Source organism: Poecilia reticulata, linkage group LG1, assembly GCF_000633615.1.
Source record: "Poecilia reticulata strain Guanapo linkage group LG1, Guppy_female_1.0+MT, whole genome shotgun sequence".
Taxonomy (NCBI): Eukaryota; Metazoa; Chordata; class Actinopteri; order Cyprinodontiformes; family Poeciliidae; genus Poecilia; species Poecilia reticulata.
Window position 1 is genome coordinate 27,789,179 of NC_024331.1, and position 13,804 is coordinate 27,802,982.

Sequence of the window (13,804 nt, forward strand, 5' to 3'; positions counted from 1 at the left end):
GTGTGTGTGTGTGTGCGTGCGTGCGTGCGTGCGTGTGTGTGTGTGTGTGTGTGTGTCTTAGAACCGACCTGCACCACAGCATATTCCACCAGGGAGAAAAACCCAAAGAGCAGGCAGGCGATCAGCCATATATCAATGGCCTTTACATATGAGACTTTTGGCAGCTCTGAAGCCAAGGACATGCTCTCACTGGACAGAGAGAGAACTGATAAAATACCTGGAAACAAGCAGACGGCAACAGAAACATATATTTTATCAGATCAGAGTTATCTTTTCTGTAACCCTTGCTCTACAACAATTATTCAAAGGAAAACACAAAAGGAGGGAAAGTATTTTCATCTCTCAGCGTGATACATCATGCTTACAATGACTTTAACAAATGACTCATTTTCATCTGTGTAATAAGTTCCTGTCATAGCTTTCATGATTAAAGCCTTCATGGCTAAGGATGATTAATTTATAAAAATAAAGTCTTAAATGTTGTTAAATATATGCCATAAGCACTGAGTTACTGGACTGTTTGGCTGTTGGGACACCATTATTTTATAATCTTGGTTATTTTCTTTGCTAAAGCCATTAAAGTGATGAAGACGCCACCAGCTACCAGTGACAATATAGTCCTCGTCTCCTTCACAGCAAGCAAACCTCACTGCTATCCATAGGAACCAGCTAACCTTTACCAGGACGGCGAGCAGCCGAAACGTCCTACTCTCCACTCCACACGACTGTTGGACGACGGCCGGTCGAGACAAGCAGCTCAATCTACATCTTTATGACTGGACATGACCATTATATCAAAGTTTTATTAGTAATTAAACTGAAATATTCCCTGGGAAGATTGAAAAGAATGTCAAAGACATAAATACTGAGGACAAAAATGTGATTTTCTTTTTTCTTTTTTTGCTTAAATGTGACCGATTATGCTTCCTTTAACAGGTTAGGAAAGGTCTATGGGCTATACAAAACACGTTCATTACATTTTTTGGATTTCCTTTCAGAATGAGCTGTTTTAGGGCGTCTTGTCACTTTAAATTCAAATGAGTTCCTCTGGGGATTGCTGGGGGTTGCCAGGTAACGGGCTGGGCTCTCTGGGGTTGCCAGGTAACGGGCTGGGCTCTCTGGGGTTGCCAGGTAACGGGCTGGGCTCTCTGGGGTTGCCAGGTAACGGTCACTGCTTGCTGATTTGTGTTGTTACTCGTTACATTCTGGAGGTTTTAGAAAGGGCCCATTTTCCAGACACCAAAAAACATGAACTTACTGCCAAAACTTGTTGGGAGTTTTTTTAAGCACTTGGGCTGTTTGTTTTTTTTTACAAAAACATGCAAAATGTGAATTTTGCATATTTCCTTTAATATATGCCAGGTGATATGTAGTAATCAGTGTACTTCGTTACATTCATCACAATGTTATACCTGATTGGTGTGAATTCAGCTTTGTAATGACAAAATGATTTTATGATTTACGACTTGTTTATTTCGACTTTATATATAAAGTCGAAATACAACTCACAAGTCGTATACGACTTGTGAGTTGGAAGGTAAATTTAACATCAGTAAGTATAACAGGTTTGGAAATGGATCGATGAAGTCAAAACCAACGTATGTGTGTGTTTGTGCTCACCAAGAGGCACCCGTGCAGCTGAAGCGTCTGGGTTGATCCAGAATGACAACCAGGACAAAACAACAAGCAGCAGAGTCGGAGCATAAACTCCCATCATGTAGAAACCAACTTGTCTACGCAGCATGAAAATCACCTCAACACAGGTGTAGTACCCTGGAAAAAAAAATCATAAAAATGCAGCGTCACATTAGTTAAATCTGTTGTTGCTCTGCATAAACTCTGAGTTAAAATGATAAAAATGTTTGCATCTGAGCTTCAGCAGGGATTATTTCAGAAGGTGTGTTTGCACTACTGTTGCAGCATTGCATTATTTTTAGCTCAGAGTCCCAGTAAAATACAAGCAGCATTTTTTTATTATTATTATTTTTTTTGCAACAGTCAAGTCAGCCAAATTAGGATCCCTGTTTCTATAGCAACAACTCCCCGAAACAGAAAGGCACAGTGACAATGCCGGAGCGCTCAGTGGGGAAAAAGGCATTTCTACAAAACATCTGATGCTAATAATGTCTCACGCCCACAAGCAACACGCTGCGAGTGTGTAAGTTTGAAAACTCAAACGGTCTGCAGAGCCTGTTGTGTCTGACTGCACTTTACATTTTTATTGGCCATAGCAATATATTTCAGTTTACACAGATGATATTTTAACATGCAGTATTTATTCACCAAGAGTTTAGTTTGTACGACGGCGTTTTGGGGTTAATGTAGGTAGAAAATATAGGAAATATTTCCTATACAAAATGTGAAATTTTTGCTTTTGAAAAGTTAAAAATTTGATAGAAAGTACTCAGAAATTTTGAGATTAATCTCAGAAATTTTCTAGAAACAACAAGGATATTTCTGAGTTATAAAAGTTTAAACTTTTTGACTCAGAAATGTCCAAGTTTTTTCTGAAAAATTGGAAAAATGGTTTAATCTCAGACTTTCAGAGCTCTTTTGACTTTTCAAGCTCAGAAATGTCCTTTTTGGCAGAAATTCACTCGTTTTTTTTTTCTTTTCTACGTGCAGTGGCCTTAATGCACCGTTGCTAGTTTGACCTTTGCATGACCTATAAAAAGCAAAGCCACTGAGGTTTTCACCACATTTACTTCTCTATCAAAACTAAACTCTCCCACATACTCAGGTGTTCTTCACTCTGCAGATGGTTTTCCGTTTAAAATACAAATTAAATCAATTTCCACATTGTTATAATGGAATATTTGTGTAGAATTTTGATTAAAGACATTAATTTAGTACAATTCAGTCACTTTAAGTCTCTAACATAAAATTTGGAAAACATGAAGCATGTGAACAATATCTGGATGCACTGCATCTTTGCACAGAGTTACTGAAAGTGATAAATGAGGATTACGAACCCGTTCCTTGGTAGTACTTTGTACAGTTTCCATACTTTATGTCTTCTTGTTTGATGTCAAACTGAGGGAGAGCGATCTCATCCATCTGAACCGGGTCCGACTGCCACATGAACACCAGATCACTGGTGGTGTAGCCAACTAAAACATGCAAACAGACTTAGTTTATGTGCATATATTTAAATTTAGTGTGCATGTCAGCACTGCATGTTTCTACTCACAGCTCTCCAGCTGCATCTTACAGAACTGTGTGTCCATAGGGAAGAGTGTGAGGTCCAGGGGACAAGACAGAGTCACTGAAAGTCTGCATATAAGTACATGCACAACACATCCGGGTGAACAACCTCTATGAAGTAAATGCTATTATCATTTTAAAATAACATTTATAGCTTTTAGAGGGAATCCAGAGGAGTAATATGAGCTTCCACTAACATTACAACTTCCCATTTTCATCATATTTCTTATTGCCAGATAGTAATTACACACCAAGAAACAGACTTATTAACAGATTAACTTCTACAATTTAATTTGTAGAATTTCGATATTTTAAATGGCAAGATAAAAGAAACAGCAGATTTTTGATTAATTTCATACATATTGTATTTTAATTATTTGCATTCATTCATTTGTATTCATTTGCATATTTTGAATTGCTAATTTTAAATTTCCATGATCCAAGTCAGAAAGACCAGCTGGAAGACCCGGTGCAACAGGAAGACTGCCTCCAAAACTCAAAAGTTTCTCACCGACTCAGACCTCAAAATCCAACATCAGCTCAAAATATAAAGAGTTCCAGTACTTAACGGCTCATTTTCACTTTTGATGTTATTAAATTAGCCACACAGAGAGTTTTAACTATGAATCTGTGAATATTTCAATACATACATAGTGCAGGTAGAGATCTGAAGTCAAAACTTCAGGATTGCAAATCAGTTCCACCAAAATCTACAAACATGAATGTTTTTGGTTTATTTTCTGCTTTTCGCTCCTTTTTGTTGTATTTCTCAGTCTGTCCTCAGAGTTTAGATGCATTTTGTGTGTTGGATGTCTGACATGGTGCCTGTGCAGATGCTTTAAACGCATCATCATTTTCAAACCATTCGCAGCGTGTGGATGCTGTGGCGTAATGTCAGAAGACGTGGCTGGATACCTCATGCTGATTAAGACATCTCCGTTCCTGAATATGAAGAGAAGAATGTTGTCCTGTGTGACATCGTGAAAGTTTGCATTTTTTTCATTGGCAAAAAACAGGTCTGGTTTCCACAAACACTGGAACATTTTGGGATCAACAGTCAGCGCTTCACTTTTAAAGTCAGTAGGCAGCCGAAGACGAGGGTCGTTCCATCTCTGACGAAGAAATATATTCACTCTGTAGTCCTGGGTAGAAAACATTCTCGTTTAGTTTGGATTCTCACCACACCTCCATTACCAGTGTTTCAAATTTAGATACAGAAATCTTTGATTTAAATTATTTGTTTTGTGAATATGAATATTAAACTTGATTAATAAAAGGAATAAAATGTTTTTTCCCCCTATTTTGCTTTTGATAACATATTAATATCTTTTAGGAATACATAAATGAATAGACTGTCTTTTTACAGTGCTCTATTTGATTCTTAAAATCTTTAATGATTAGCATGACTCCTATAATTTAATGATCAAAATAAAAATACAGTAAAGTTCTTAAATGAGGTACTAAATCACTACCAAGCAATAACGTCCATTTATTTAACTTTAAAGAATAATACATTACTGAGTCTTGTTAAAACTTTGTAATCTGTCTAATATTGAATTCTGTAAATAAAAACAAAGCAATAAGAAGAAAGTACCCTCATATCTCTGATATTCAGTTTTTAATTAGTTGAAAATTAATTTCTAACCAATCAGCTTTTCGGTCCGTAATGTTGTGGGTCTCTGGTGAAAACAAGATAAAGATGAAAGAAGACAAATTTCTCTGGACTTACCCCGAACCTGAACAGAGGCAGGAAATAAATGGTTTTTGTGCAGATCAAATATTACAGCATTTATTAACTATGTAGAAAAATAAAGGGCCCATTTGATCAGCTATGGTTTTTGTGTTGGGACTTGGACAGTTATAAAGACACATTTAACTTCAAAAGTCAGATTTTTTTTAGTGCAGCATCGTTTCTGCAGCACTAAAAAAAGAAACTGTGAGTGGAATGAATCACCATGGTCGTCTCCTGGATGGAGCCAAAGCTGTTGATGAAGATGTTCACCCTGGACTCGACTGGGATTCCTGGAATAATGCAACAGGAATATCGCAGATTAACGAGTAAATGCGGAGTTACTGGATCTCAGCACTGCAAAAACACAAAATCTTACCAAGTAGAAGATATTTACTGCAAATATCATAGAACTATTGAAATAAGACAAAAATAACTTGCAAGTAACTTTTCAGCAAGAAATACGAACTTGTTTTAAAGTCAGAAATATTTGTGAAAATGTCCTAGTTTTACTGGAAGCCTATTTCACTTTAACATGGGAAAACTTGTCTTGTGAAATAATCTGCCAATGAAACCAGCACTTTTTCCATCAGTATTAATGAATTATTTGCTTTAAACAAGCTCATATTTCTTGCTGAAAAGTTACTTTTAAATATTTTTGTCTTATTTCAAGTGTGCTAAGATATTTGCATCAGATTAAAAATACCCAGTAAAATTTTGTGTTTTTGAATAAGTAACTTCTGTAAGATTATTTAATGTAAATGTTCCAAACAAAATGCAGTCTCTGCTTTAAGATTAAACTAAATCTGTTGTTTCTCCTGTTGGTGTGTGTGAAGTCATGTTGAATTTCATTTGTGCTCTAAGGTCAGAAGGTCAGAACCAGAATGCTTCCTGAAGCGACTCGGACGTGTTGGACAGATTTATAACACTGATGTTCATTGTTAGGCCTGAAATGTTGATTTTCTGATGTGACATTATTTCCAACCCCTTCAACCTCTGAAGCAGATGGAAAACAACCTCAGTGAAAAATGATTCCTCACTGCTCAAAACATTTCTACTTTTAGTTATTTTTGTTTACACACAGTTAGATTGTCCATTTTATTTCTAATTGTCCCGAATAGGAACTGTTGTTAACAATTTAGCCTAAAATTAGGAGTCGTTCCTTATTATTCTGATTCAGTTTAACAAAATAAGTTTAAGTTTGTGCCTTTGTGAACATTTCTGCTTTACCTTGAAAGTTGGGCCGTATTCTTGGGTCATAACTGACCATCAGACGATTCAAAATGTTGGAGGTGGAGTTAGCTGGAACATTGGCTAAATCCTCCTGTGACAGCTGTCTGTTAAAAGAGAAAATAAAAAGCTACAAGATTAGATCGAAACAGGAGCTGAAAGTTAAACACTCACCAATTAAAGTTATTGCATTTGAAATAGTGCAATATTATCTAAACTGCCCCAGTTTACATGGAAAAAATAGAAAACCATTTTTGGTGAAATGGGGAATGTGGCACATCCAGTGAAAAATGGAAAGTGTTTGACTGGTTTCCAGAAACTTAAAGCAGAACTCCAGTTGTACGCAAAACTGGGAATTTACTGCTTCCTACTGGGAAAGTCGGATTTCAGATTAAAAAACAAGACAAACCATCACTGTGTGTTACAAATGAAATGTTTTAAACCTGAAACGGCAACACGGTTTGTTCTGTACAGGTGCAAGTAATAAAGTTAAACATAAAACGAAAAGTTTCACACTACGACTTTGATCATTGTTATAATAACATTTTACATCCGTCGGCAGTTTTCTTTTTGTCAGACTCTGTACTGAGGACGGGGCTTTGGGCTGTGTAAACTCTTCTCCTCCACATCCCAAATATTCCCAGTGGGATTAAGGATTAAACTCTGTGTTGACAAATCCATTCAACGCTGCCAGAGCCACTGTTAGCTTGATCATCACGAGTCCTGGTTTTGTAATTTGGAAGAATCCTGTGTCATCAGGGAAGAAAACTGTGCAAATAAAACCTGTGATCACACAGATAGTCATACGGCTCCTGAAGGCCTTTATGTCTGGTTGTTCTTTTAAAGTCCATCAATTCTCCATTTTAAGATTTTTCCTGACTTTTCCTTTAGCCATCTTATTTCTGTGATTATAAATGCCTGGTGTTATTTTGTAGAATTATCAAAAATATAATAATTCTACGAAATTAGAATTATGACAACACAGGCATTGCATGATTGAACGCTGTGTTTTATTCCTGTTTAAACTGAATTATTTTTAATTTGAATCAAAGTAATCTAACCCAAATGACGTAGAAAGGATTTTATCAAGCCTTCTTCTGTGTTTCTGATCAAAGAATTTTGATTTCTGTTTGGTTTTCTTATATTTTTGACAAATAATCTGAATGACCTCATATGTCTGAACTCTTATAGAGCTGGTTTATGATGACACGTTGTGGACCGGGACTTTTTCCACTGAGTTTTGAGTGCCAGACCCAATTTTATAACGGTTCTCTGAAAAGCAAAAAACAAAAAACAACATAAAACAAACCAGAATAACTTGTGGTTCCAGGTTATTAACGTTATTAATTTCACACAGTTGTTCAGATCTTTACATTTGTTTTCATATATCCTTTTTGCTCCATTTTGATAGACAAACCTTTTTATTTTTATAATTTTTACTTACGATGGACAGACAACTTGCTTTCCTTTCTTTCCTTTTTTGGTGGATTTTCCTTCTTTGGCTCCAGCAGGTTGCCAGCAGGAGAGAAGCAGCAGCAGCAAAATCATGGATCTAAACACAGGAGCCATGTTGCCTGAAAAATAAAATTTAATAATAATAATAATAATAAAAATGGATTTATCCATTTTACACAAAAAGCTTTACAACAATTTTTGAAGCGCTTTTCTAAACGCAATTAGTGAATCGCACAGCAGGAGGCGACTGGATGGTTTTACAAACATGGAGTCACAGAGCCCTCTAGTGGTCTAATGTAACTACTACACATTCAGTTTCCAAACTCACTGCTTCATATTTTCCGTTCAGAAAAACACAAAATCTTACCAAGTAGTTTTGGTCTAGTTATAGTGCAAATATTTTAGTTCCCTCGAAGTAAAAGAAAGCTAACTTACAGGTAACTTTTCAGAGAGGCCTGTTTTAAGTCAATAATTTATTCATAATGGCGAAAAGGTTCTGGTTCCACTGGTAGATAATTTCACTTGTAACATAGGAAAAATGTCTTACTATAAGTTAAATAATCTGGCAATGTAAGTAGTACTTTTTTCATTAATATTGAGGAATTACTGACTTTAAACAAGCTCATATAGCTTACTGAAAGGTTACATGCAGTTTTGTCTTATTTCAAGATATTTGCACTAGAATCTAAAAACATTTACTTGGTAAGATTTTGTGTTTTCCCAACAGGTGGACATCTGCCCTCCTCTTCTTCTTTATCTTTTCCAAAAAAACCCAGAATGAACCTCCAGAATGACTTTAAAACCATTTGGGACAGCATCACAGATCCAAGGCCTCTCAGGACTAAAACCTTTCTTCTGCAGAGGAACGTCTCCTCCTCAGTGTGGACCAAACTCCCTGGCAGGAAGCCACGAACCGCTGAGCGATAAATTTACCTTGGGGACTCCGCTGGGGCCAATGTTGCTAACCTCAGCTCATCAGGTCGACCAACTGCAGTGAGGCAAGTCAGCTCTTTCTGTTCACACATGGTGAGGCTGGAATCCCAGGTCGTTATGGGTCTACTGATGATAAACTCACATTTTCTTCTTGGTAGTCGAGTCAACCGAGTTTAAGCTCACTGGTAAGACATACACTGATCTTTACTGGATTTAAAAAAAAATCAACTGAATTTGTTCTGAACTGGATCCAGGTATTTATGGGTAAATCTCTATAAGTTTGAATATGTGTTCAAATGGGACCGATTTTCAGAATAAAAGTATCTTTTGAAAATGACCTTTAAGCAGGTATTAAAAACACTTTTCATCAATCCATCAAATATTTATTAGTCTGATGTAATATTCTAATTTGTAATATTTTATTTAAATGAGCAGAAATAAAGGCATAAAATATAAGTTTGTAATTAATCCAGATATTTTTTATTATGTTTTATTATTAAAAATATTTTGTTTTTGTCTCCAAATTAATTGGGTTGCAACTAGTGATTATTTTAGCAATCGGTTATTCTATAGATTATTCTGACGATAAATCGATTAATCAGATAAAAAAATTGCTAATTCTACATATTTTTCATTTAATAAGCCTTTTTTTATTACAAAATTAGAAATACATTAAAAGTCCAGTTTCTTTTTTTTAAAAATAATTTTCCAAAAATGCAATCCAAAAGCATTACTTACAGATGAAACTAAAACCATTATTCATTGAGAAATTCTGGGTGAAACATATTTACAGACAATGAATCTTAAATGCAAAGTGTAAATATTTTTGTAGAGTTTTGGCTTCATTACTGCTTTTAATATGTTGCATTTTTCTCCCAGCTGTATATATGTTTAATCTTTATATTCTAGTTAATGATTGACGATTAATTGATTAATCACAGTTAATCCGATTAATCGTTTCAGCCCTAAAAAGGACATGGTTTCATAACATTACTGCAGAGTACATGCTTGCTGTATGTGTGAAGAAGAGACAGAGGTGTTTTCTGTTAGCTTAATCGTTCTGGTTGAGCAGGAACTAACAAGAAAAGATCCTTACTTTAGAGTGAATTACACATGCATTTAAATAAACAACCCATCAAAGAGCTCAACAGGCATAAACATTGCACTGTGACAGTCTGTGGAATTAAATGTGTGTGTGCATAAAAAAGTTTTCTGAGCGTTTCCAAAGCTGCAGATTAAGAAGAGGAGAGATAGCCCTGCACGCTCTGTGCAGCAACTAAACACATGAAAGCAATTATAAGAAGATTTGGGAGGTGGACATCCAGGTGTCGGTAACACATTAAACTGTCAGTGAATTAGATGATGGTGTTTGGTACTTCTTTCCCTCCTTAATGTCCTGTGTAATGAATCTAATAGTTGCAGGAAGCAGGCTCTACTGATGCTGGCAGGTCTGCAGCGTCTTGTAGACGCTGTAATCTTTCTTTTAGGTACGTGGTTCTGGAAAATCCTGGTGTTTGTTTGGAGGAGGATCTCTTAAAGAACACCTGGCAGTGTTCATTAGAGACTTGTGAGATAGAGCATATTTTGCATCAATCTGATACCAAGTGAATACAGGAATCAGTATCGCCGATACCAATAACGATACTTATTATTTAAAGGGGCAGATTTATATGTTTTCCAGATACATAGCAAAAATTTTTAGTACAATGAAGTAACTATGTTACCTTCAGTTGTTATATGTCAAATATGACTTATACAAGAAATTTGACTTTGTGATTTAACGCCTCAGAATTGGGCCTTTGTGTCTTTCTGGAAACATCCGACACCTCATGGTGCCACTGGGTACTAAAAACCTTTACTCTGCTTTTCGTGTGTAGGATCCTACCAACAGATTTAAACCACCTCGACCTGAATTGCATTTCCATTACAAATATTTGCAAAACCTTGTCGATATTTCATTAATGCTGAAAAAACTGAATTTTGCATTTGCGGTGTTCCCATTAAATAAGAAACACAATTAAAATCACATGTGAATCAGTTTGTTTAAGCGAAAAGTTTTTAAAATCATGTCGCACTGTCATGTTCCTACCACTTCCTGTCATCTTCTTCGTAACATCCGAATGTTGAAAAAGGACCTCGTTCTAGAGCAAAACGTTTTTAAAGAGAAACGTGAGCTTTGTCGAAATTGACACAATTTTTCCCCCCATAATTTCACTTTATGCAATTACATTGTCAATGGAAACGCAGATCGTGTCAGTGTTGGTGTAATCCTTTTGAAGGGATAAAACAAAGAGCTACACCTCTCCGTCAACGACTGCAGCATTTCTCTGGGACCAAAGCATCAATTTCACATCATTTACTTCAGCGATCATTTGAACAATATTGCTTCTGTATAGTAAAACAAATCCCATCCTGCAAAGAAAACCACAATAATCCAAGTGGAAAACAATAGAAATCATTTACAGCAACACCTTTTTCTCTCCAATTACAGGCATGAGTGCACCCAACGGACCCCAACAAAACGCTCCTGCAGACTATACCCGACCCACCGGATCGCCTCGCTGTGCTCATTCCATCATCTTAACGCACTCTTCATCATAAAGTGCACTACTCTAAAACAGAAAGACTTGAGTGAAGATTTTAGCGTCTTGAATCTCTACAGAGGAGCATGTACGAGCAGCTAAGGCTGTTAGCCTGATTTATCTGCCTGGATTGATTCAAATGACATTGCAAAGCTTATGTAACTGTGTAATTACGGCAATTTATTCCACGCCTGTCTTTTCTGAGCGTCCAGTGGAGTACGGATAGCCGGTAGAACAATTTAAAGTTTTCAAAACTCTGTCAAAGTCTGAGAGCCGTGACTAGAGGAGTTATGTTCTTTAAAGTTAATTGGTTGTCATTTGTCTTCTGTGCAAATTTTCTTTTTTTCTTTTTTTTTTCCAGCTTTGAATTGTGATACCTGCTTTAAAGCACAACCTGTGTTTAAGAACAAGGGTGATGCAGTACTGTGGCAACTGCAGAGGAATGAAGCTGATGAGCCATGCCTTAAAGATACGGGAAGGAGTTAATGAAGCCTTATGAAGGTTAAGGAGAGAAGGGACAATCAGTGAGCAGCAGTTGGATTTAATGAGGGGAAAGGTGGTTTCAGAGGTGATGCTCTGTTTGTGAGTGATGATTTAGCAAAGGAAAGGTCAAAACATGTTGCACCATTTCTTTGTGGCTCCAGAGCAGTCTTTCTCAAAATGTGGTCTGCGAGGTCCTGCATGTTAACATCTGTTTATTTGCTGAGCTGAAAGTACGATGCTACAGTTAGCTTACCAAAGGATTACGTTTAAAAATAATGATGGATAAATTCAATTAAAAAGAAAGCCTGAAGATACCAGTGGAAAGTTTATCAAGGTGTTTTGAACTCTATTAGGATACAAAGCAGACATGCAGATCTAGATCTGCAGCTGTGCTGAGTTTGATGAGCAACGCTGCACCCCGCGCTGACTAACTGCATCTTAACACCTAAAATAAAACTATTTATGTTGGGCGAACCACTGGCTGAAAGAAAACGTTTGTTTTTGCCAACGCAACACAAGTCTATTTTTCTCTTATTATGCTTCTAAATCACAAATAGCCCTATGATGATATTAGTGCACACAACAGTTGAAGAACTTTTTTTATTTCCATGTGTTTTCCATGGAAAGCTTAGAAAACATACATTCAGAATCTGTAAACGACTCAAAACGCCTCGGGTTGACTTATTATTGTGGCCAGTCACATTTACAAAACAGCTCCACCCAAAGATAATGAGTTAAGAAACTCATATTTTAATTTCAGGTTGTATATATTAAGATGTTGTGTTTGTTAAATGGGGTAAATGATCCGTGGCTGGAAAAGGTTTGAGAAACATTGAATTAGAGGAGACATCACTGTGAGACAGTGGCGAGGTGTACGGCAGGCGTGACGGATCCGTTCACGGTTGGGATGGGAGGCACACCAGGGGTGAACTTTGACCCCCTTCTTGTTGAATTTATAAAGAACAAGTTGACAAATGAAATCAGGTCATCATTGGCCATAATGTTTACAGACAATATTGGGATTAGGGCTGAAATGGTTAATCACATTAATAGTGACTAATCAATTATTGAAAACATAGTCAACTAATTTAGTAATTGGTTTATTGTTAACTGGAGAACAGACTCAAAAAGGCCATTTAATGCAAAAACCCAACACATTCAGAGCAGTAATTAAGCTACTTTAAGATAAAAACACCTTTATCTGTAAATATGTTTTACCAAAAACTCATCAAGTGGAATAGCTTTAGCTTCATGTGGTTTAAATTCACTATAGATGTGAATTCAGTTTTCTTTATTTTTGCTTTTTTTCCCTTCTCTCTCATCTTCCCTCCAACCCACACAGAGTCCCTGATCAGATTCGTGATTGTGCCACATTCACATGCCTTAAATTAGAACACCATGGCAATTATAACAAAAACAAACAAACAAACAAACAAACAAACAAACAAACAAACAAACAAACAAACAAACAAACCTTTTGTTTCTGCTTAATTACCTTCCAGCTCACTGAAGTGAAAGGGGCTCACAGGCACAAACAGTAACAACGTTAAACTATGAGGGCTGACGTAAAGATGCAAGTTTTAACCGGATTAGTTGGGATTAGTAAATGCTACGCTGGATGTTTGAGGTTTAACAGATTAAAACATGGATCCGGAAGCATTATTTTTCTGACCTCTTCCCTCAGAAATGCAACATGAGCAGAGGGAGTGTTGCAGCTACCAGCAGGTTGTCCTTTAATGCTGCAGCCAGAATGTGTTGATCCATGACCTGTGATGGACACAAAGGTGGACGCAGCGCCTGAAGCAAACTCACCGCAGCTGCATTCTGCTGCTTCTGTCTCATTTATGTGACATGCCAGCGCTGCGGTTTTACAGACGACACAGGAGTCCGCTGCCGGGAAATGAACACGTAACAATGCAGAAGCAGAGAATCAGGTCCCAGTTTACAGATTCAGGTTTTCCTGTTTACCTTCTAAACACATTATAAATACAGAAACATGGACAAATCATCCATCCGTTTATTCGACCATCTGTCCGACCGTCCGACTGACCAACCGACCGTCCAACCGACCTACCGTCCGACCGACCGACCATCCGACCGACCGTCCAACCGACCTACCGTCCGACCATCCGACCGACCATCCGACCGACCATCCGACCGACCGACCGACCAACCGACCGACCGACCG

The 13,804-nt window shown here is 37.0% G+C and overlaps 1 protein-coding gene across 1 annotated transcript in view; it reads right to left on the reverse strand.

Moving 5' to 3' along the window:
* LOC103470521 (glycine receptor subunit beta-like) overlaps nt 1-13,804 on the reverse strand; it is a 20,698-nt gene that overhangs the window by 2,909 nt on the left and 3,985 nt on the right. The window contains exons 2-9 of the mRNA XM_008419038.2: nt 7,608-7,737; nt 6,164-6,270; nt 5,159-5,226; nt 4,120-4,346; nt 3,191-3,273; nt 2,973-3,110; nt 1,621-1,773; nt 69-217 (exon numbers count right to left, since the gene is read on the reverse strand). Of these exons, the coding sequence (XP_008417260.1) occupies nt 69-217; nt 1,621-1,773; nt 2,973-3,110; nt 3,191-3,273; nt 4,120-4,346; nt 5,159-5,226; nt 6,164-6,270; nt 7,608-7,732 (1,050 nt within the window). The 5' untranslated portion in view covers nt 7,733-7,737. The remainder of the gene's footprint in view (nt 1-68; nt 218-1,620; nt 1,774-2,972; nt 3,111-3,190; nt 3,274-4,119; nt 4,347-5,158; nt 5,227-6,163; nt 6,271-7,607; nt 7,738-13,804) is intronic.